General features: G+C 44.8%; 1 protein-coding gene across 1 annotated transcript in view; it reads left to right on the forward strand.

Moving 5' to 3' along the window:
• The window catches only part of ajap1 (adherens junctions associated protein 1), a 165,622-nt gene extending 140,604 nt beyond the window's left edge, over positions 1-25,018 (forward strand). The window contains exon 6 of the mRNA XM_068017003.1: positions 24,946-25,018. Within this exon, the coding sequence (XP_067873104.1) occupies positions 24,946-25,018 (73 nt within the window). The remainder of the gene's footprint in view (positions 1-24,945) is intronic.
• The last annotated feature ends 389 nt before the right edge of the window (positions 25,019-25,407 follow it).

The raw sequence follows: 25,407 nt of genomic DNA on the forward strand, positions 1-25,407 counted from the left end.
TGGGCCTTGGGGCTCATTTCCATGGAGCCAGCGGGCTGTGCATAGCTGTCAGCAAAGCATAGCAGAAAACCAGGCCTCTGCGATGTTAGCAGTGCCCCTCAAGTAACTGAAGTAGGAGGCCAGCAGATCGGACGGAACAAGTGGCGGTGCAGTGGTTAGCACCGCAGCCTCACAGCTCCAGTGACCCGGGTTCAATTCTGGGTACTGCCTGTGTGGAGTTTGCAAGTTCTCCCTGTGTCTGCGTGTGTTTTCACTGGGTACTCTGGTTTCCTCCCACCAGCAAAGACTTGCAGGTTGATAGGTAAATTGGCCGTTATAAATTGCCCCTAGTATAGGTAGGTGGTAGGGGAATATAGGGACAGGTGGGGATGTGGTAGGAATATGGGATTAGTGTAGGATTAGTATAAATGGGTGGTTGATGGTTGGCACAGACTCAGTGGGCTGAAGGGCCTGTTTCAGTGCTGTATCTCTAAATAAATAAATAGCCAAGGCGTGGGGAGGCATTTGGCAGCTTGAGTGGGGGTGCAGGGTGAGGGTCGTGGGCAGCTGCAGCCGATAGTAGCCTGTGTGCTCTGTCCTGTGTGCTGCCACTGCCAGAACAACTACCTCATCCATGCAGGCAATACACTTCCAACCAGAAATGCGCAGGTGCTTCCTGCCCACCATATTGGAAGGTTAATAGATGAGTTAGTGGCCAATAAATGAGTGCTATGTGGCCTAATGTCTAGGCCACAGTGTCTACTCTATGACACAAACATGAAGAAACCTGTAATCAAATGGAAGATTCTGTCGCATCAACACCGCTTGGTTAATAAAATACACTAACTATCCCAGCCTCAGAGCCATACTCCCAATGCTTTCACATGACAAGTGAAGAGAGAAAAGTAAAACAGTCCGAGGTGAGCCTGGTTAATTAATGAGCTTTGGCATCCATTAATAAATCCCAATTATTTTCTTTATTTTAAGTAGAGGTGCCATTGTTGCTTGTAATTAGACCAACGTGGAATAACCGAATGAATCCTTTCATTGACGATAATTTCATTGTTTGCGTTCTGGCCACTCATGTCTTTTTTTTAAGGGGCACCTGCTGTTTATTTTGGTTGCTAAATGTTTACACAGGAAGAGGGTATAAATTGAGAGAAAGATGCAGTGGCTGACTCCACCATGGATGATGTCTGTCACTTGAATCTGATTGGTTGCTCAGTGTCCTTCAATTCTGTAGAAGGGCAGTTGCATTTAGTTGACAGCACTCGATAGTTTTGTCGTATTGTTTGCAAGTGGGAGTCTGCACACACAGCACAGTATTTATACAGATGCATGCAGAAATCTGTACTCCAAATGTAAATGGCTGGTAATTTCCTCTGTTGATGGTTAATGGCAGAAGGAGAGAGAAATCCCAGCCTGATTGAATAACAGTATTGTGCACCCTGTCATAACCGAGATGTGTAGCTCCATTAGAATGCACGAACCAGTGTGGAACTCACTGGGGAGGTTCCAGGATTGATCCGAGGGCCTGGATTTTCCGTTGGGGTTGGGACCCCGACGTTGGGATCAAATACAGATGCCAATCCCACACCATTGTCGGGAATAGTTACCCACCACAATTTTTGTAGGATTGGCCAATTAACGGCCAGAGGGTGATCTCACCATCCCATTAAGCATGGTGGGTGAGCTCCTGATGCTGGAGGGCCACTAGGAGGCCCTCCAGCACTGAAAGAGTCAGCACCCTGCCGATGTAGGTAAGGGAGAGAGAGGGCACCTCAAGATTGATATGCCCTCTCAGTGCTTTTAAAATCTATAAAAGTGCAATTGGCCACAGCTGAAAGACCACCTTTGTGGAGGGAGACCTCCTCCAGAGGGTGGGCTACAGTCGCAGCTGTGACCATTTTTCATCATCAGCTGCGGGGGAGGTTTATAAAAGTAATCCAGAGTGCTGGCCCGCAGTCCGCTGGTGGGAGGCTGCCTCCTTTCTCTGGCCGTGTTTTGGTCATTGCAGGCAGCCCGCCTACAGACTGGAAAATTCCAGTCAGCTCAGGACAGGGGCCTTAATCGGTCTCTTATTTGGCTCAATAGGCAACTGACCGCTTGTGAGTGGGTCGCTGTGCTGGACCTGACTGGCCTCCTAGAAAACGACTGGGAGTCTAGACTGTGCCGGGGAACTGGCACGCCAGCCAGCGGTGGGACATTCTGGGCCCACCTGCCACTGTTCCTGCACCCCACACCCACCCCCCCCATTTTGCGATGGATATCCCCTGGTCTCAGCTGTTTTTGTTGTGCTAAGCCAAGACACATAAAGGCTACCACAATTGGTCTCAACAGCCCTAGCTAGAGCCAGAATTCCTGCTTCTGATCACTATCCAGTATCGCTGTCTGGGATATATGTATGCATGGAGTTTGCAGAGGATGGGATTAGGTTCGGCTGTTAGGCCTTATGCTAGAATAGACCACTTGGGGGGCTGTTTGAACGCTCTTGACCGGCCGGGAGCGGGAATCTGGTAGAGCGTGAAAGACCAGAAGCCAGGCTGATTGACCAGCTTTGTTTCTGGTCGGGTGGGGAGCAGTCTGAGGAGGCCACAGGACCAGGTAGGTCCGCACACCGGCTGTGGGGCGTGGGATGCGGGAGGGGGGAAAGTGGGGTGCCTAAATAGGTGCGGCTACCTTCAGGAGTGATGATCAGACGCCTTGGCTGGGATTTTATCCGGATGATGGAGTTCTTGGCCTCCAGCAAAAATGCCGCTGAGAACCTTGCATCGCCCCCTCTGTGGCAGGCCTGCCGAATCAAATGCCAAGTAGACACTTAACTGGACTACAACGGCCCTTCCACAGGATCAAAGACACCAGCGATGGAAGTCCTGCCCTCCGAGAGCAGCCAGCCAATCAGAGGCTAACAGCTCTTTAACTGAGTAGCGTCTTGCGGAGGCAGTGGCTGCTGCAGGGCTAGGAGTAGCGCTGGACACAGGCCACTGGTAAGTCAGGGCAGGAGGGGCCTCGCGGGCTGGGGGGCGCAGGGGAGGAGGAGTAGGGGGAGGTCAGCAGCAAGGGAAAGTGGAGGGTGGTGGTGCTGATTTTCAGCAAGCCCACCCTTCCCAATGCCAGGTCCCTCATTCAGGCACTGTGCCTTCTAATGAGGGATTGCCCACCCCCAACCCCGGAGTCGGCAAGCAACCCGCATAGTGTTTTTATTGCCATGTTCCCTGTGCAGCAACAGGTCCACCCACCACTGGGCTAATTGCAGCAGCGGTGGGATGACACCCTTAATTACCCACTTAAGGACCTCAATTATTGGTGGGGTGGGATCACAGGCCTTCCCGCCCCGGACTTAATTTTGGCAGAGGCGGGGAGCGACCCCTGGCATCATCCCACCTGATTACATGTTCTCCCTGCCTCCAAACCCGCCATGTGGGAAAGCATAAAATTACCCCCCCCCCCACCCCTTCCATCCCACTGGAATTGGGTGGGTTGGTTGTGGGATTCAGACTTCTAACATTTTATTCTCCAGCTGACCCAAACCTGCCTGTTTTTTGGGGTTAAACTCCCCCCCCCCCCCCCTTACAGTCCAGTCTCATACGTGAAGAACAGCCATTTGGACATGATACCAATGGTGGCCAATATCTATGTCACGGCACCTTCTATTAGACACATTGTACAGCACTTCAGTGCAGTACTGAGAGAGTCCTGCTCTGTTGGAAGTGCTGTCTCTTATGTGAGGCACGTATATATCCAGTCAGGTGGAAATGAAATATTCCATGGCATAATTTAAAGAGGAGCAGGTGCTTCCTCCTGGTGTTCTGGCAAACATATATCCCTCAACTCACACCACTGAAAAAAGATTAGATTATCTGATTGCTTTTTGTGGAACCTATTGTGCACAAATTGGCTGCTGCATTAGCCTAATATATAACAGTGACTGCGTTTCAAAAAATGACTTAATTGGCTGTGAAGCCACTGGGATATCCTGAAGATGTGAAAGGCACTGTAAAGAAGCAAATTCTTTCTCTTTTTCAATTAGGAGCAATCTCTCCAGCAACCCTGAAGCCAGCTTTACATTTCTACAAACCACTGCCACAAACTTACATGCTGATCGGGATACTCATTCGTTCTATCAAGCTAACCCTTGCATAAAAATCTACTGTCTCCCCAGCACAGCATCTAAATGCCTTTGAAGGAATCCACAGTTTTAGCCTGCACTACACTATGTGGAAGACTATTCCAGCTACTAATCGTTCTCGATGAAGGAATGCTTCCTGACATTAGTCCTAAACGTGCTGCTTGTTATTTTCTTTCTGTGTCCCATTGTGCTGAGATATGACTTGGATTAGCCTTTTCCATTCCACTACAGGGTCCTCTCTAACCTTGCTCCTTTTCTTACCTTTCCTCATAGCTCAGCCTTCTGTCATTAGGGACAACCTCATAAGCCTTTCTCAGCACCACTCCCAGTCCTCGGATATTTCCTGCACTGCCTCTGTGACCAGAACCAAATACAGTGCTCAAAGTGTGGCCTGGCCCGAACAAGCTTTTGCAATTGTGGCCTCAGAATTATATTGTACTGATTTGGCGATGTATCTCCACTTTCTATTTACTACTCTACAAGAATTAAATATGGCTGTGGATGAGTTCAATTATTACTCACAGGATTTCTTTCAGCCTCTCCTCAGCAGTTTGATCACATTTATTAAGTTGTCCCATTTTTTTTCCCCACTGTCACATTTTTGCAGTTACTTGAACTGAATTTCATCCACCACAATTCTATCCAGTTGCAAATCTCTTTAAGTACTTCTGTAATTCCTTGACTGCTTTATCGGATTGTACCGTTGCCCGCCCATTTCCCTTCCACCCCTTTATTTTAGCCTGACCAACTTGCATTGTGTTTTGGAATCCAGGGCATTTATGTAGGGAGAGAGAGTAGGAAGCCAAGCACCAATTCCTAGGGTAGCATGTTATATTTTAGAAAGCCAGTTGGTGAACGATAAGACAGGAGCCAATCTTTACTCAGTCTTATATTTATTTACAGAGTGAAACATTACAAGCATATACCTCCTAATTCAACCCCCACACAGGGCTGGATTTTAAGAGCTTGGCAGCGAGCTCAAAAAATGGAAAAAGCTGCCGCAATCTCCCAGGCGGCGGCGGATCATTTAAATAGCCAGGGTGACCCGCCCCCCCCCCCTCCAATCATGTGGAGGGGGCGGGCTGTCTGGCTCCGGCAATGATATCAGCTGCCTGTGTGCCATTTTTAAAGGGCAGCCAGCCCTGCCGGTCAATTTGAATTTTTAAAGCAGTATCCCCCCAAAATTTATCCAATAAATTTCTAATGCCTCTTTCCCAGCTCCAATAGCAATTATATTAACTATTTGCCCTTCGCCCCACCCCCCCACCAAAACATTTACCTTTTAAATCTGACCGTTCCCCCCCCAAAACTGCACAAAATTTAAAGTTCAGCCCTTCACACCATCCCCTACACCCATTATGTTTATTTGACCCCATTCCCTGCCCCTTACCCCCACCGGCACAGAAAATCTTACCTCCTCCCCCCTCCCCACCAGTGTCATGCTGGCTTTCCCCAGATGGGGATCCGAAGGTGTGGCAGTGCTGGCCACTGGGGTGAGGATCACAGTGGGCCTGTGAGATGGAAGGAAATTTGATTTAAATGTATGAATTTTATTGATTTAAATATTGAAATTCAGGTCCCGTCCAGCGGCGGGGAGCCGCTGCCAGACCCATATTCTGGCCCCCTCCCCACCACAGAGCCCAACGTTGTGGGCTTGGTAAAATGCAGCCCATAATTTCAGTAAGTGTCTCTTTATATGTGCTCAAGTAAGACTCCATTAATGTCCTCCACCTGCATATAATTAAACACAATATTTGCACTGGCAATAGGGCAACATACCCCACATATAATTGGCACAGTACTCCCTCAGCACTGACGGTGGAGACATTTACCATAAATAGCCTCGTGTCCGAAGAAACACAATCCATCCTTGCTTCCTCCTTGCCCAGTTGAAATAAATATTTATACATTTTGAAAAGGAAATAGCACAAGTGCCAAGCACTCCTTTCAGGTGAAGCAGCAATTTACTTGTACTTCTTTCAATTTAGTATAATGTTCTCGCTGCTCACAATGTGGTCTCCTCCACATTGGGGAGACCAAGCGCAGACTGGGTGACCGCTTTGCGGAACATCTCCGCTCAGTCCGAAAGCATGACCGCGAGCTTCCGGTTGCTTGCCATATCAACACTCCCCCCTGCTCTCTTGCCCACATATCTGTCCTGGGATTGCTGCAGTGTTCCAGTGAACATCAACGCAAGCTTGAGGAACAGCATCTCATTTAAGTAAGCTACAGCCTGCCGGACTGAACATTGAGTTCAACAATTTTAGAGCATGATGGGCCCCCCTTTTTATTTTCAGTTATTTTTTTCTTTTTTCTTTTTATTTTAGTTTATTTTATTCTAGTTTGTTTCATCATTCATTTTTTTTAACCATGTGCCTGAACTTTTTTTTCATGTTTGTGCTTTGGGCCAGGGCTGTTCATTTTTCTGTCAATTAACACCCTCTGTGCACTATTGCTTTGTCTTTCAACGCACCATTAACATACCGTTTGCCTTTGTTCCATGACCTTCTGGTCAGTTATTCTCTGTGACCCTGTCCAAGGAACACCTTCCCTTTTGTTGTCTCTTGCCCCACCCCCGATTTATTTGCTTAAAACCTATCACATCTCTAACCTTTGCCAGTTCTGATGAAAGGTCATTGACCTGAAACGTTAACTCTGCTTCCTTCTCCACAGATGCTGCCAGACCTGCTGAATATTTCCAGCATTTCTTGTTTTTATTTCAGATTTCTGGCATCTGCAGTATTTTGCTTTTATTATATTACACCACTTAGGACCTCTGGTCTGTCAGAAGGAGGAGTTCCTACATGATCAAGTTGTCAAGGTTGCACCAATGGTAAAATCTCCCCAACCCCGAAGTCGGTCCCGAAATCTTCCTCACTGCTTCCTTTCTTTCGATCAATTGCAATCATCCACCTCCAAATTTTTCCTAGGATATCCATTGCCTTACGCTTGGGTAGCAACCTTTCTTATGGAACATTGTTAATGACTTTCTATAAGTTTCACTTATCATTGGGCTTATCAATGCTGCACTAAAATGTTACTTCCTCAGAAGAGTCAAGGAAGTTGGTCAGGCAGGATCTCCACTTTCTGAATGTGCTTTGGCTGCTATTTAATTAGGTTCCCTTTATACGAGTAATTCTTAAATTTATTCTTAATAGTTATTTTATTGAGTAAGAGTAGTTACCCAGCTTAGTTTTTCTGGCTTGATTGAAACTATGGTTCCACGGCAGACTCTTTCTAATTCAGTCAGACCCTCCCCTTCAATGTTGTCTTCTGCAGGTTGACCACTTCAACCTGTAGGTCAGTCGACTCAACCTTACTGTTTCCACCTGAACCTTCCTGGTCGATATGGCCAAGTGAGCTTTTGGGGAGTCTCGTAAACTTTTGCTGAGCTTTTTTTTTAATCTTCATTGAAGTTGGAAATTATCACCAATCTCATCATTGCATACCCTTATGCTCCATAACAGTCAAATATGTTTTTTTAAAAATATCTAGCAGGAAGCATTGCTAGGCAACTTGCCTCGCTACGCGAACCATTTTCCTTTTCTGTTTCAGGGGTTGCATCTGGTACCCTGAACTCATAATCCAGTGACAAGAGACTACAAACAAGATTGTGGCAGTAATTAATTACATTGATTCCATCTGTGAAGATCTCAACATTGCAGTGTCCACGTGTGGTTTTCAAGATGAATTGTCACCAACAATTACCATAGCTGCCAGCTAGACGAGCTATTTGGTGAATAAACTCCAATTTCCTTTAGTCTGAGCTTTCTCTTCAGTTGCATGAAGTTGTTCCCCTATATCACCCAAGGGTTTGAAGTTTTGACTGGGAATGGAGCTCGCCAATCTGAGATGCACACAGGCGATGGTTACATAGCAACCATCCTGGATTATCAGACTGAGTATTTGTTCCCTTCAGAAACAGCTGCTGTGACTTAGTGGCATAACATGAGGTGTAACTGCATGTGTGTGTTTGTGAATGTGCCTGTGCACATGTTTTGTCTCCCTATGCTCTCAATAGTAGCAGAACAGGATTATAGTTTTACTCTGCACCTTGCTGTGTGCAGAAAGGGACAGAAAAACCCACATGGATAAGATAAACTATTGCAAATTAAATATTGCTGTTCCTTGGAGATCATGTTGTTGGGTGAGTCATGAGGATTTTGTACCACTACTATACAACTTTTGCTGTAACCTTGACAACTCGATCATGTAAGACCTCCTCTTTCTGACAGACCAGAGGTCCTAAATAGCACTAGTGCTTTACAAAATGTATACATATTTAGTCCAACTGGGCAAGGGGGAAGCAAGGAAGGCTTCTTAGGTCACCAGGCTATTTATGGTCAGTGTCTCCACCATCAGTGCTGAGGGACTACTGTGCCAATTATATGTGGGGTATGTTGCCCAATGCCAGTGCAAATATTAGCAATAATATTTGCCCAGAATGTGACAGAAGCTCATTTTGAAATGATTATTTGTAAATGTTTTTGTTTTGCTGTAGTATCAGATATGTTAATAACATTGGGAGTAGGATTTATGATTTGTGAACATACTTATACTTGGAATGGAGTTTACTTCTCATAGTCAGAGATATTAAAATATATTCATGCACAGTATGTGATGCTTGCTTTTTCAATGATACATGACAGACCTGTGAATTTCAGATGTGCAAATGCAATCAGTAAGATTTTCAATTAAAACAAATAATGAACATGACCAACATTGTGAATTTGGCTACATAAGTCCTGCTTACAAGCAGGACAACCAGTGCCTCACGTATAGGGTCGTTATTAGCTCATGTCGAAACCTATTTCTGTAGGCTCCATTCAGACATCAAGCTACTCTGCATGAATTTTTTCATACATGGGATGCGGGTCAGCATTTATTGTTTACCCCTAATTGCTCTTGGGAATGCGGTGGTGAGCTGCCTTCTTGAATTGCTACTGTCTGTAGGGAGTAGGTACACCCTACTGTTAGGTTTGGGAGTTCCAGGATTTTGACCCAGCACCAATGAATGAACGGCGATATATTTTCAAGTCAGGATCATGTGCGACTTGGAGGAGAACTTGCATCTCTAAGGAGCTTACTTCCATGGGCCTCGTTTACAGGACTGTCACCTGGTTCTGGAGGTCTATTTGCACACACAACTACTGTCAGTATCAGTGTACAGATTCCCTGTTATCAAACAAAATATATTTTTTTACTTGCTCGGTTTTGCTATAATTCTGATCAATTGCCATCTCTGTCCCAACAGCCTTATACTTGTGCCCTGCTTTTCCCAGCTGTGTGATCAGGAACTCTTTCCACCCTCTGCCATCTCCTGACACTGCTGCTCTCAATCTCTTAGCTTGTTCCTAATAATCTCATGGCTCCGTGCTCACAATCCTCCAGCTCTGCTATTCTTTAATACCTTTCAGGAATGGAATGTTCATTCTTAAAAATATAAAGAATGAAAAACACAAACCAAAGGAATAGATATCTGAGGGCATAATGTTAATACAGAAAATTTACATGAAGTGGATCATTTTTATTAAAATATTGTTGAAGATAAAGTTATATAATCTAAAGAACTATGATATTTTGCCCCCAGTTTTGGCACTAACATTGACAGCACTGTCATGGAAGATTTTATTTTGCCTTGGAGATGTGGGTGATGTTGGCAAGGTTTCAAGTATTGCACATACCTAGTTACGCTTTTTCCTTCTGCAGCAATCATTTTTGCAACTGAATGCCTTGCACTTAGTGCATCAAGAACCAACCATATACCAGACTGGAGTCATGTGCTGGCCAGTGGTGGGTGGGGGTCAGAGGGCATGGTGAACCAGTTGGGTTTTGTGACAATCCAGCATTTTCTGCTATTATTGGGCTATATGAATCAATGACCTCTGGATTGCTGTAATCACAACACTGCTGCATTCATTAAGTGTCATTAAGTGTCATTTCCTTCCTCCAAATTTTAAACTCAGTGGCTAACATCTCATTTTGAAGTATGCAACGCACATTTAGCAAACATGCAGGATCTCCCAGCATTGGGAAGGCATGTTCAGTGTGCCTCAGTGATCCAATACCTTCTCAGTCATTTCTAATTATCAACTGGGAATGGGCGAAGAAAAGCGAGGTAAATTATGGTTGTGAAAAAATAAATTATGGTAATTAAAAAATGTAATTGCATTTTCCTAATTGTGTGTGCTGTGCTCTCTCTCTCTCTGCACAGCGACTTGGAAAGAACATAAATTAGTGCTTTTCCTCAAGACGTTTGTATTCATACAATTAATAGAAATGAACCTTCAGTGTGCTGTTTAGGAACCTGAGGCTGAATTTTCGGCATGTGTAGGTCAGAAACCCGCCTCTGGTGGGAAACTGATTCAAGTTAAGACTTTTGCATGGGTAAACCTTTACTTGATATGGAGACGGGTATCTTGTCCAATTATAGCCAGTGGGGGTGGGAATGGAGGAGAGTCAGATGAAGTGTGGACTCATTGAAACTCGCACGGCAGCCATCACTGAGGGAACTGGTTGTCCGAAGGGAGAAATCTGCTAATTGTGCCAAAGCATTCCACAACACCAGAGGGAAGTGAGATGTCACAGGGGAGACAGAGGCCTGGCATCCAGGGTAAGGTTTCCCTCGCTTCATCAATGCTGACCTCGATCTAATGTTGGAGGCCAATGAAGGAGATGAGAAAGATCCTCTTCACAGAAGGTAGCAGGAGCAGGCCACGTCGTCGTGCAGCAGGGGCACCTCTCTCTTCAGCATCATCTCTCTCTGCTTCCTCTTCCTCGCTCACCTCCTGCTCCTGCCTCTCCCCGATGAGCTGTTGCCTTATTGGCCCTCATCATCCTCCAGGTCCATAGCTCTCCAAAGCACCATGTCATGGAGAGCACAGAAGACCACCACCATGACCGGGATCTTTGCAGGAGGGTATTGGAGGGCACCAGCTGACTGGTCCAGGCAGTGGTATCGCATCTTCAGAAGCCCGATGCCCTTCTCAATGGTTGTTCTACTGAATAGGTGTTGTATTTCCTCTGTGCCTCTGTCTTGGGCTCCTGTAGAGAGGTGAGTAGCCATGTCTTCAAGGGATATCCCTTGTCTCCTAAGATCCATCCATGAACTTTGGGAGTTGGAGTAAAGATCTGAGGCAGCCTTGACTGGCAGAGGATGAAGGACTCATGGCAGCTGCCAGGAAAATGAGTGCACACATGGAGGAAGCTTCTGTTGTGGTCACAGACCAGTTGGACATTGAGGGAGTCAAAGCCCTTCCCTTTGATGGATCTGAGTGGCTGGTCATGGGTGCCTTGATGGCCACATGGGTACAATCGATGATGCCCTGCACCTAGGGGAATCCAGCGATGTAAACAAAAGCTCTTCCCCTGCGAGGCCATGTCTGTTGTGAAATGAATGTGCTGTCCAGCTTTGGAAAAGAGGGCATCAGTTGCAGTGGTGTGCAGCCATTTTCAAGATGTCACTAAGGTCCGCAGCTGAATCTTGGAAGGAGCCAGAAGCAAAGATGTTCAAGGCCACAGTGACTTTGATGGCTATTGACAGGGCATGGTGACTAGTGGTACAAGGCCTTTGGCAACAAGGGCACAGATCTCTGTGACAATCTGCCTGGAGAGATGCAGTCTCCTACAGCACTGGGTCTCAATCATCTTCATACAAACATACAAACTAGGAGCAGGAGTAGGCCACTTGGGCCTGCTCCACCATTCAACAAGATCAAGGCTGATCTGATTGTAACCTCAACTCCACATTTCTGCCTACCCCCGATAACCTTTCACCCTCTTGCTCATCAAGAATCTATCTACCTCTGCCTTAAAAATAGTCAAAAACTCTGCTTTCACCGTCTCTTGAGGAAGAGGGTTCCAAAGACTCACGACACTCTGAGAGAAAACAATTCTCCTCATCAATGTCTTAAATGGGTGACCCCTTATTTTTAAACAGAGACCTCTAGTTCTAGATTCTCCCAAAACAGGAAACCTCCTTTCTACATCCACCCTGTCAAGACCTCTCAGGATCTTATATGTTTCAGTCAAGTCGCCTCTTACTGTTCTAAACCCCAGCGGATACAAGCTGAGCCTGTCCAATCTTTCCTCATAAGACAACTCGCCCAATCCAGGTATTAATCTAGTCTAGGGTGGCACAGTGGCGCAGTGGTTAGCACCGCAGCCTCACAGCTCCAGCGACCCGGGTTCAATTCTAGGTACTGCCTGTGTGGAGTTTGCAAGTTCTTCCTATGTCTGCGTGGGTTTCCTCCGGTTTCCTCCAACATGCCAAAGACTTGCTGGTTGATACGTTAATTGGCCATTATAAAATTGCCCCTAGTATAGGTAGGTGGTAGGGAAATATAGGCACAGGTGGGGATGTGGTAGGAATATGGAATTAGTGTAGGATTAGTATAAATGAGTGGTTGATGATCGGTACAGACTCGGTGGGCCGAAGGGCCTGTTTCAGTGCTGTATCTCTAAACTAAACTAAACTAAACCTTCTCTGAACTGCTTCCAATGCATTTACATCCTTCCTTAAATAAGAAGACCAATACTGTACACAGTACTCCAGATGTGGTCTCACCAATGCCCTGTATAATTGTAGCATAACCTTCCTACTTTTTTTTTCAATTCCCCTCGCAATAAATGATAACGTTCTATAACGCTTTCCTAATGACTTGCTGTACCCGCATACTAACCATTTGCGATTCATGCACTAGGACACCCAGATCCTTCTGCATCTCAGAGCTCTGCAACCTCTCACCATTTAGATAATATGCTTCTTTTTTGCTCTTCCTGCCAAAATGGACAATTTCACATTTTCCCACATTATACTCCATTTGCCAGGTCATTACCCACTCACTTAACTCATCTATATCCCTTTGTAGCCTCCTTATGTCCTCTTCACAACTTACTTTCTTACCTATCTTTGTATCATCAGCAAATTTAGCAACCATATCTTCGGTCCCTTCATCTAAGTCATTTATATAAATTGTGAAAAGTTGAGGCCCCAGCATGGATCCCTGTGGCACGCCACTTGTTACATCTTGCCAACCAGAAAATGACCCATTTATGCCTACTCTGTTTCCTGTTAGCTAGCCAATCTTCTATCCATGCCAAAATGTTACCCCCAACACCATGAGCTTTTATTTTCCGCAATAACCTTTGATGTGGCACCTTATCAAATGCCTTCTGGAAATCTAAGTACAGTACATCCACTGATTCCCCTTTATTGACAGCACGTTACTTTTTCAAAGAACTCCAGTAAATTGGTCAAACATAATTTCCCTTTCACAAAATCATGCTGACTCTGCCTGATTACCTTGAACTTTTTTGAGTGAACTGCTATAACGGCTTTAATAATAGCTTCTCACATTTTCCCTATGACAGATGCTAAGCTAAATGGCCAGTAGCTTCCTGCTTTCTGACTCCCCCCTTTTTAAATAAAGGAGTTACCTTCGCTATTTTCTAATCTTATGGAACCTTCCCCGAATCTAGGAATTTTGGAAAATTAAAAGCAACGCATCAACTATCTCGCTAGCCACTTCTTTTAAGACCCTAGTTTGAAGTCCATTAGGACCCAGGGACTTGTCAGCCCACTGCTCCAACAGTTTTCTCAGTACCAATTCCCTGGTGATTGCAATTTCCTCCCTCCCTTCCATTTCCTGATTTACAGTCTTCGGCAGTCAATCCTGTGTTGACAGTTTGGCCTTCCTGACCCGCTTTCCTCTCCCATGCCCCCTCCTGATGCCCCAGGTTCCACTTTTCCTGTGGACGGTGTTGTTCCTCATGGCCACTGGATCCAAGATCTGACAGTCGTGCCCCTATTGCAAGCTGCAGCCTTCCTTTTTGGACAGGTGGCCGTCCTGTTGTAATTGGCAGCCTTGCCCCTGATCTTCTGCCCCCCACGATGCCAGGGAGGCCATGACCCTGTTAGATGCCTGAGTGCTGAGTACCCAATCTCCCTGCGGCTGCTCAGCATCAATGGCACCTCTTTACCAAGTGCCAAGTCCCCCTTTGCCCGCTGACCCTCTTATGGGTCTGGGTTAATGCCCTGGGGCAGCCATGACTGGCTCCCCAGTCCTTACCCACCTTCCTCCAGCTGATCTCTAACAACATGTAACCTGTGCATGCCTTTAAATTTTCACCCTTCAACTTTAACAAGCTTCTAACGAGCTTTTAAGCTGCTTTAATTGGTCTCAATTGGGAGGGGGGCAGGGTTCCTGTCCCGCACACCTCCATCCTGTTTAACATTGCCGATGTTGGGAATGGCGTCCTGTGACTGACACGCCGGCCGGTGCTGGTACTTTCGGGGCCATCCCACCTCCATTCCCGCCTTTGATGGAGGGCCCGAAAATTAGGCCCTTGAAGTCTGCATTTCACATTGTGCCTTCACACCACAATCAGACAACCTACCCCATCCCTTCTAATCTCCACCTCCAACATCTTCCATGTGGCCTGTGACCTCTCACACAAGGCCACCTCCTCACCCAGCCCCACCACGGCCTCCAATTCCTCATGATTCCGATTTCCAATCGACTCCTGACCCCGGGATAAGACCCCACTCTTCCCAGGGTCAAGGATTCGATTTTCACCCCCAACCCAGCTTGCCTGCTTGGACCTATCAATGTTCCCTGCCCAAATGGAAGCTAAGCCTGTCAATCTGCCTGACTCTTATTTTATTTGTTCCTGGGATGTCAGCATCACTGGCAAGGCCGGTATTTATTGCCCATCTCTCATTGCCCTTGAGAAGGTTAAAGTGAGCTGGCTTCTTGAAGTGCTGCCATCCATTTGGTATAGGTGCACCCAAAGTGCTATTAGGGAAGGAGTTCCAGGATTTTGACCCAACAACAGTGAAGGGTTGATGATATAGTTCCAAGTCAGGATGGTGAGTGACTTGGAGGGGAACTTTCAAGTGCTGGTGTTCTCATGCATCTGCTAGGTGTCCTTGTAGGTGGGAGAGGTCGAGCAATTTGGAAGGAGCTGTTGAGGAAGCCTTGGTGAGTTGCTGCAGTGCACTACTACCACTGTGCAGCAATGGTTGAGGGAGTGAATGTTGAAAGTGGTGGATAGGGTGCCGATCAAGTGGGCTGCTTTGTCCTGGATGGTTTCAAGCTGCTTGAGTGTTGTTGGAGCTGTGCCCATCTAGGCAAGTATTCCATCACACTCTTGACTTGTGCCTTGTAGATGGTGGACAGGCTTTAGGGAGTCAGGAGGTGAATTACTCACAGAATTTCCAGCCTGTGACCAACTATGGGAGCCACAGCCTTTATATGGCTGATCCAATTAAGTTTCTGGTCAATGGTAACCCTCAGGATGTTGATGGTGGGGAATTCAGCAATGGCAATGCCATTGAACAACAAAGGGAGATGTTTAGATTCTCTCTTGTTGGAGATGGTCATTGCCTTGCACTTGTGGGTGCAAATGTTACTTGCCACATCAGCCCAAGCCTGAATGTTGTCCAGATCTTTCTGCATGCAGGCACAGACTGCTTCAGTATCTGAGGAGCTATGAATGATACTGAACACTGTGCAATCATCAGAGAACATCCCCAGAAGATGAAAGAGTTTATTTTTTCATCTATTTCGGTGAAGCCATAATATCAGACTCATCAGTTTTTAGCACAGTTGGTAAGGCGAGTTTGACAGGACTGTAGGTACAAAATGACAGTGTTTGCCATCCATGTGAGTCATCTGTTGACTCGAAAATTTAAGCAAAGATTGTCTTTTTGCTGGCTGATTGAGAAGTTTTGAAAAATCACACCAACATCACACCATCCATCTCCAAGCCTGAGTCTTACTATATTTCAACGAGTTTCTCATCACTTTGTAGACAGAAGATAACAGCATGACTATATAAATTAGACAACAAAAATACCTTGAAAACATTCAGTGTTTTCATTGATGCTGAATTGAAATGTTGTTTTGCCCAAGGCATGATAAAACAGGCAAATTAACATATATGATATGTTTCAATTAAAGCCAAGGTGAGATATCAAAATAATCCAAAAACATCTTTTTGTTGAGGAATTGCTGGCTTAACAGGATGACGAGAGCGCTGGATCTAAATCCTGGAACTATATCGCCGTTCCTTCTCTGTCACTGGGTCACAATCCTGGAACTCCCTTCTTAACAGCACTGTGGGTGTACCGACCCAACAAGGACTGCAGTGGTTCAAGAAGGAAGCTCACCACCACCTTCTCAGGGGCAATTAGGGATGGGCAATATATGCTGGCCTGGCCAGCGATGCCCACATCCCATGAAATGAATTTTTAAAACATCAGAAAAAAATTACATTTTTCATTTGCTGACTATACAGGGACATCAGGAATGACATTGAAGGTGGAAGCTTACCAGCCCCACGGAGGCAACTTTGGAGGCTGAGGGGGGTGTCATGGAAATTTGGACGCTGCCATTCTGTTGGCTTCTTGATGTGTTCCCGCCTCCAGGAGATCTTCCTGGTGGCTGGCTCTGTGCGACACATAAGAGAGCAATACGTCCCTATTTATGGACACAGCTGGAAGTTTGCAAGCAGTGCATGGGCCCCCTGCTGTGTTGACTCCCCAGCAGGTAAGAGGAGGTGGCTTCGCAGTGGGAGGTTAGAGCCTCGTTACCTTTGAGGCTGGTGAAGAGCTCACCGGCAACAAATGGCAAGGCTGCTCTGTGCCCCTATCACAGCCTTGCCATTGAGTGAAGAAATTGTGGAAATGGATGCCTCTGATGGCCACATGCAATGAGCCTTGCATCTGCTCCATAGACGCTAATGGCAACTGTAGTGCCTCCCTGCCACTCCATCAGTCCGGACCTCAGCAGCGCTCCCACAGGTCTCTCAATGGAGGCTGTGGTGTCCATTGGAGTGGGCTTCAATGTCTTCTGTTCCCACCTCTGGAATCTATCCGCCATCCTCAATTTGACACCAAACACAGAGTTGGCCTCTTAATTGGCAGTCTGCTGGAAGATTCTCCATTTCAGCACACCTCTGACCCATGTGGGGTCGGGACCCAGAAATGGTCCTGACACATGAAATTTTTTATAAAGTGGAAAAGATTCTGCCCTGACCCAGCGCACTGTAACAGCCAAACTAGACTATCAACCCCTCCTCTCATTGAATTAGACATCGCCAGTCTTCACTCTCAATCTTCACCATTTGCTCTACCAGGGATTCACCCACCCTTGGGGACCATGAGAAGGATTCAAGCAGTTCATACTAGGGTGGGGTGGGGGAGGTGGTGGAGGAGGGAGAGAAAGAGCCATCACCTTCCCCATGCCATTTGCTTCTAGCCCTGCAACAGTGACACCGCTTTAGCCTTGGCTTCAATCCGCAATGCACCTCTGGAGCTGAACTACATGGTGAGGGAGGGCCTGCTCTGCACCTCCCTCCCCACCCACTCACTGTTGGCTACCCACTCCCTGCCCAGCTGTTGTGTCAGGTGTTGGGAGGGGAAGTAGCACCACAAGACGTAACTAACCACCACCAACAGCGTTCCTCATGTTGTGGCTGGTGATGGTGAGCTGGTGACCTTAAGAACTGAAACCATATGAAGAAAGGATAGGTTCTGAATTTTGTCCTCGGAATTGATGTGGAGAACAGCATAGTATTAGGTTGTAACTTTTCAAATTTTATTTTTCTCCAACGATGAAGTTCACAACTTGTCCCCCTAAACAGTATCCAGGTCATACTTGTATCACAGAAACTCCATTTGCATGCCGTAATGAGGCTGCCACCTAACTCAGGTGGACTCTGGGCCCACCCAGCAAAAGACCACAGGAAATATAGTGACAAGCGAGAAAAAGGTGGTGGGGGCAGTGCAGCTATTTTAAGCCCCCTACCACTCCACTTCTGCTGTATAGACGAAATGAAAATTGGCCGCTGTTACTTAAATTTGAGAAGCTAGGATGAAGGACAAAAGCTATCACCAAGGTTTTGCACTCCGTTGTGTATACAAGGAAGCCCATTTTCCAGCACACTCTGATCCAGCAGCTTTATTTTGGGCAGGTTGTAGATGATGACGCAGTATTTTCAAGCACTGAATGTGTTGGGCTCATTTAGTTGCACATTAATTTATGACAAAATTAATAAACATATATGTTTAATTGTACAACTCATTTTTATACAGAAAATACTTGTGTCGTGTTATAGGGGGTCCATGGAATATTTATGTTATGGAATGGTTGAGAACTACTGCTCTATTGGATTACACTTCAGATGTGGGGCACATTTGTTACAGTGTTCCTGGTTCTGTTCACAACCTTGATGTCATCTTTGATCCCAAGATGAGCTTCTGAACACATACCCATACCATCACTAAGATGCCTTATTTCCATCTCCATAATATCTTCCAACTCTGCCCCTGCCTCAGTTAATCTGCTGCTGAAACTCTCGTCCATGTCTTTGTTACTTCTGGACTTGACTGTTCCAATGCACTGTTGGCTGACCTCCCACATTCTACCCTCCATAAACTTGAGGCCATCCAAAACTCTGCTGCCCATGGCCTAACTCACACCAAGTCCTGTTCACCCATCACTCCTGTGCTCACTGACCTATATTAGCTCCCAGTTAAGCAATGCCTTGATTTTAAAATTCTCATCCTTGTTTTCAAATCCTTCACTGGCCTTACCCCTCCGTATCTCTGTAATCTCCTTCCGCCCTACAAACCTTCAAGATATTTGTGCTCCGCTGGAGCATCTTGAGCATCACCACTTGGCAGTGGGGCCCTCATTTTAATATTAAAATTAAGTTAAAAAGATGCAAATCAACTTACTATGTCCCTGCGGCCGTCCCACTCTAATATTCTGTCCGCTGGCAGGAACTCCCGTGTCTTCGGAACTGCATTCGGAGTTCCGAGGCGTGAGACTGGTGGGGAGGGGAAAGGAGTGAAATTATCAGGGCGGTGGGGAAGTGGGGTGGGGGGTGGGGGGGAAACAGGGAAAACACTTTGTGTTGGCTGTGGGGATGGTGGGAAGAGGTTGAAGGGCATGCGGGTTGGGAATAAAGTTGATTTCGGAGCGATAGGCCCAAAAACAAACATTGAGGGGTGGGGGTGGGGGGTTGTGGGAAAGGGCCTCCAGCTTTTATTTAATATTTTAATGGCAATGTTAAACACTGTGCCTTTAAAAATTCAAATTTCTTCTAAGAGCTTGAAGCCCTTTAAAAATGGCGCCAGTGCCTGCTCGGTGGTGCCGGACACTATTGCCGGTGACGGATCGGCCACCCGCTCTACGTCATTGGCCGCGAACGCTCCGCCCTCTCCATTTAAATGAGCCCAAAATATCACGGGCTCAGCAACAGCCGTTAGGCGCAGGCGGACGCCGCGATCAAAACGCGTCGCCATGATTTGCGTCTCGCTAGTAAAATTCAGGCCAATTCTGTTTCCATTATTAGCCTGCTTCAGTGATATATATAATCAGGCCTACACGTGTCACAGAGTGGCTCTGTTTACTTTAATTGTAGCAACCGCTTTAGACCAGAATCGGGGCTTACCTGGAACCTTACATCTCCAAGCAGGAAAAAATAGTCACTACTGGCTAAATACTTGTGTATATTTAACCTGCTTGAGAGATTTGCAGAGTTAAGCAGCTCTGGACCACCTCCCAGGCCAGTCTAAAGTGCTAGATCCCATTGAAGCTACTCCAGTGATAGTTTTTTTTCCACCCTTTCTTCTCTCAAAGGTGCTAACTGTCACAGGAGTACAGTTCTACAAGCACCAGCATACCTCTGGTACTTCCATCAGGTAATAATTCTTCATTGACACAAATTTTAGCAGGCAGTTCTATTGTGGCAGGGCTAATGGTTGACCCAATCTTATCTTTAGCCACCATGCCCATACTTTGTAGCAGGAGTCTCTGATAGGAACATAAAATCTTTATGATTTTCCTCTACCCAATCCCAGGAGCACAGAAGTCAATAGTAGCACCCTGATAAGATCAGCTAACGAGCACAGTCTATGTATTGAACATTTGACTGTGATTTATAATGCATTTACCCACACTTATGATCCCGGACTAAGTGTCATGATTGCTGGTACATGCATTTCCAGAATATCTAGGGCTGAATTTTACAGAACCCCCGATAACGGGGTTGTGGTGGGGGGGAAGGAGGTGGGAAAATGCCTCCAGGAGAGGGCCACCACGCACCCCGATGCGGGAGGGCCTGGCCTGATATTGCCAATGGCGGTAGGCAATGAATTAATTACACCTACGCTCCCGCCGTCTGTCCTGGTGCGAATTTCATGCCACTGGCCAGCACTCCCATGCCTTCGGATCCCCATCCAGGGAAATGAGGCGGAACGCTGGTTGGGAGGGGGGGAGGAGGTAAGTTTCTCAGTGTGGTGGGGGCGAGCGGCAAGCGGGGTCAAAGAAATATCATTGGTGTAGGGGATGATAGGAAGGATTTTCGGTTAAAGTTTATACACTTTGCGGGGTGGAGTAGGTCAGGTGGTCAAGGTATGTGTTTGGGGGGGCAAGTAATTAATTTATGGTTATTGAGGGCGTGGGAGAGGGGCAAAATTAATGTATTTGATTTTTTTTATTATGGATTTCTTGAAATATTTAATTTGAACAGTAGGACTCGAAGCCCTTTAAAAATGGCGTCAGTGCCTGCGCACAGGCAACTGATGCCATTGCCAGTGAGAGACAACCCACCCCCTCCATGTGATCGGGGTGAGGGGGGGTGGTGCAGTCCACCCCGGCTATTTAAATGAGCCGCCGCGTTTAGGATTGTGGTGGCTCCGTGACCTGCGGCCCACCACTGACGGGAGAATAAATTTCAGCCCTATGTGTGTGTGTGTGTGTGTGTGTGTATATATATATATATAATATATATACACATATATATCATATTTAAAAAAAAGTGAGAGGAAGGAATAAATACTCACCCCAGCCTTCCCTTTGACTTTAACAATGAAGTAGATGCTTTATGTATTTGGTGATAAACTTTGCTTTTTCCCTATTCAGTGCTCACATTTGTTTTTAAAATCAAAAGATATATTAGTTGATTGATTTTTTTTTTCTCCAGAAATGAATTGCTTGCATTTACTTGGGGGTGACAAGTCACAAAACAAATTGCTGAACCATCAGTCACATTTAACTGTGGCATTTTTTGCAGAGTCGGTAGTCTTATTTTAAACGGAACACTGAGCGATTCCAGAACTCCTCGAAATCTAGCGATGGTCCTTATCATAATGCATCGATTCCACATAAAATTACCTTAAACCTTTTGCTGGATGCTAGTTTGTTGGCTGAGACATTAAATCGACGCCCCATCTGCCCTCTCAGAGGAATTCTCCTCGATGTCCTGCAGCTAATATTATTCCCTCAACCAACATCACTAAAAACAGATTATCTGGTCATCATCCCTTTGCTGTTTGTGCACAAATGGGCTGCTGCATTTCCCTACATTACAACTTAACACTTAATTGACTGTAAAGTGCTTAGGGAAGTCCTGAGGTCACGAATTGTGCAATACAAATAACAAGTTCATTTCTCTTTACTTTAAGTTTAATGACCTCTTAGTCCTATTGAGGATCCCATCAAAGCAAGCATGGGACAGATCTACAAATATTTCTGGCCCATGTTCCCTTTGCATGCTGTTTATCACTGGGTGCGTAGGGCATGTTGATTAACAGTTGGATATTAAACACATAATGCACTCTCAAGCAGCCAGTTTAAAGTTACATTGACAGAGGCCTGGCCGTAATCCACTCATATTCCATTTTTGCCAAGATTAGTACATTGCCTGGTTACCCCAAGCAACAGGGAGTGTGAAAATGAAATACATTGAACTAAGTTGAGACTATCAGAACACAATAGACTTTTCAGTTATACCTTAGAATACTGTACTCTCATTATTGATTCAGGATAGTTTAGAATGGCACAAAGTAAGCATGGCTGAGAAAATCAGTATTTATCTTAGCTTATCATCTAGAAAATACCATAGGTTTGACATCAACATGACTCCTGTAGGTAAGCCTTTGCTCTTCACAGACCAAATAGATCTTAAACCATCTATAATTACTTTTTGCCTATATCTTACCAGCCAATTCTCAATTCAACTCAACATACTATCATGAATATACAAGGCTTTAATCTTGTAGAGAATCCTTTTGTGCCATACCCTATCTAAAGCTTTTTGGGAGATAGGTAGACAATGTCTATTTGGCTTCCCTCATCTACCATCTTCGTAACTTCTTCAAAAAATGCAATTAGATTTTGAAAACCTAACATCCTTTCTATGAATCCGTGTTGGCTGTTCCTAATATATCCCTCTCTATCCAGCCAATTATAAATCACATTCCTAATGATTCCCTCAAACATCTTTCCTATTACTGATATCAAATTAATGGACATATACTTACCCAGATCCATCTTGTTGCTTTTTTCTAATAGTGGAGACTACATAAGCTTCCTTCCAGTCTATGGGAACCATTCCAGTGTACAGTGTGCTATTAAAAATACGGGCTAGAGGCTTTCACAGCGTGTGTCCTATCTTCCTGAGGACCCTTGGGTGGATATCATCCAGGACAGCTGCTCTATCTATTTTCAAGTTCTTAATTATATCTAAAATAATATGTTCATCTATTTTAATAGTTCTAGTTTTATTACTAAAATTGATCAATTCTAATAATTGAACATCTTCTTCAAGAGTGAAGACTGATACAAAGTATTCATTTAATGTTTTCTTCATATTCATTTTGTAACCTGTCCTTTAACATTCTTTAATGGTCCAATCCAATCTTTGAGAGTTCTCTGACCCTTCACATAACCAACAAAGCTGTTCCCATTACTTCCACAATTGTCTACAATCCTCTTTTCCATTAGCCTCTGAGCTGATGGAATAGCAGCCTTTGGTTTCTTCAGCTGTTCCTTATACTCAATTCTGTTTAGCTGAGTATTAGCTGCATTTAATATATAGAAACCTTTCTGTTTACATCTTATTTGTCTTTGTACATGACTTGAGCTTTTTCTTATCACACTCCCTTATTTTGACTTTGGGTCATATTTGTCTTGCACATTTTTTATCATGTTTTTAAAAACTTTCCATTTATATTCTACATCGTTCTCACGACTACCCAATAGGATTAGGCAATTTACCCCAGAGAATGCCACACTTGCCAAACATTGTCAAATACAACCAGCATTCCACAGACAGCCTCAGGATAAGGTTGAAAATATAAAACAACTTACCTGAGAAAAGGAAAATAACCCATCCATAGTTTTTAAAAATCTGACAACATGTTACATTTTCCAATTTACTAAACTCGGATTTATTTTTTGAGCTGTTTCATTCATTGTTAATCATGTTTTAGTGCAAGAAGAAATTATCGACCAAAATAGTTTAAGAAATCCCTTTCCAGGCTTCCCAGAGTTTGTTTGAGCCATACAGACCAGAAGGCTCCCAAACTCATTTAGTACTGATTAGATTTTCTCAACCAGGAAGGCTGTTCAGATACTATAGGTGGCCTGACATCCCTGGGTTAGGGAGGGAAACATTGGTCTGTGTTCTCTCTCCCATTCATTATTCAGCAGTTCTTATGAGATAGTTAATGGATAAGATCCTTAATCGATACTGTAGCTGTTTGGACAGAATTGAGATCAGTTGTGATATAGTCTACTGACTGTCACTGTCGTGGCTAACAGATGAATAAAGGTCACTTGGGCCAAGGAACTGGAGACAATGCCTTCAGGAGAGGAAAGTGAAGGTTTGAAAACTGGTAACAGAAACAGTTTGGAACCAAACAAATGTAATTAGTGGCCCATGTAAGTAATTAAGATAAAGCAACAATAACAGATGTGCTCCTGGGTCTTTTCCTAGAAACACTGAGTGTTTGAGGAGTGACCTTTGACAATCCTTTCAGATCATAATTCAGAATTTTAGTCATTTGGTGACAATTGCTGATATTAGCATCCCACTTCAAAACCTATTCTGAATATTAATTTCCTCTTGTGGTCCATTTATGATTATTATAATTAGGAATGGTATCAAACCTGCACTTAATGAGGATTGTATTGTTTACGGTTAAAACACTTGTGGGTAATTTATAATTTTACACAACTTGTTTAGGGAGGTATTTCCTTTTCGTAAGGTGAGAGGGTGAAGACTAGAGGGCACGCTGACGTACAGTGCTGTATATTACAGAGTGGCAGTAGAGGCTGCAGGACAGGCCTGTCTGCCTGGCCTCTCAGTTAGGGAGTGGCTAGTGTTGCAGGCGGTGGTGGAGGGAAGTCAAGCCACTACCGTGCAGCCAACTCAAGAGAGCCAAAGAAAAGGCCCAGCCTCATGGGTGGGGAATAGTGCATTTGTCTGGGATGAACCTTAAGAACAATTTGAATGGGAAAGATGGAATATATGTATCTAAATAACTTCAGAATAATGTAACAATCACTTGTAGGAGTTTTACCCTCAATCCACAAACTTTCAAAAATTGTGCTAAGGTGGAAGTTTAATCTATTCTTACTTGTGTGTGACTCAACATTTTAAGGAAAAATGGGCCCAGTTTAGTTGAATAATTGATGTTTTATATATGTTGTTATTAAGGGTGTCTGCCTGCTAATTTTTAATAAATTCCATTAACTTTGATTACATAAAAAAGGAATTAAAATGTTTTAATTAAATTTTCAACAAAACTGAAGTTGTTAATGTGCCCAGTTTTGGGGACCTTGATCAAAGCAGCACTTCGCTTAACATATCTGAAGAGTCTTTTTCATTAAAGGTTAGAGGTCGATGCTCTAATAACTTGACAAAAGTGCCACTTTACACAGACTTTTATCTTCAAGCTTAGCTTGTAGCAGGCCTAACTAGGCTTGCTTGATGTGTATTACGTGCCAGCACGTGCAAGCCCATTTCTCTGCTCACTGCAGAACACCCCCATCTGAGCGGCAGCTAATCCCAGTGCCCTTCGTATCGGAGAAATGGTTTGAAATCTCCTGCTGACTGGCCGAAGGCTCTTACTCCTGGGGAGGGCAGAGATCACCTTTCTAATTCTTGGTAAGTATGACTCTCCAGTTTAGACCGTCTGCTCCTTTCACAGTTGATTGTTGATATTGTCCAAGGAGGCAAGGCCAGATATTGAGGAAAAATAAGTCCAATGTAACCTTTGCTGGGATCAATTCCATTCAGTGCATCCTAATGGCATTGTTGGCATTTCCACGGTGACATTGCACACCAATCAATGTGCAAGGAAGTGGTCTATGCTGTGTCCAGCATCAACTTTATTCCAGAATGGGCAACAAAGCCATTTTGTGAATGTGCTATCATCCCAATTATATCAATTGGGATCTATTTTAGACATTTCCAAATTCATGATGTTAAATTATTTGATG

Source organism: Heterodontus francisci, chromosome 37 (genome assembly GCF_036365525.1).
Source record: "Heterodontus francisci isolate sHetFra1 chromosome 37, sHetFra1.hap1, whole genome shotgun sequence".
In the NCBI taxonomy this organism is placed as follows: Eukaryota; Metazoa; Chordata; class Chondrichthyes; order Heterodontiformes; family Heterodontidae; genus Heterodontus; species Heterodontus francisci.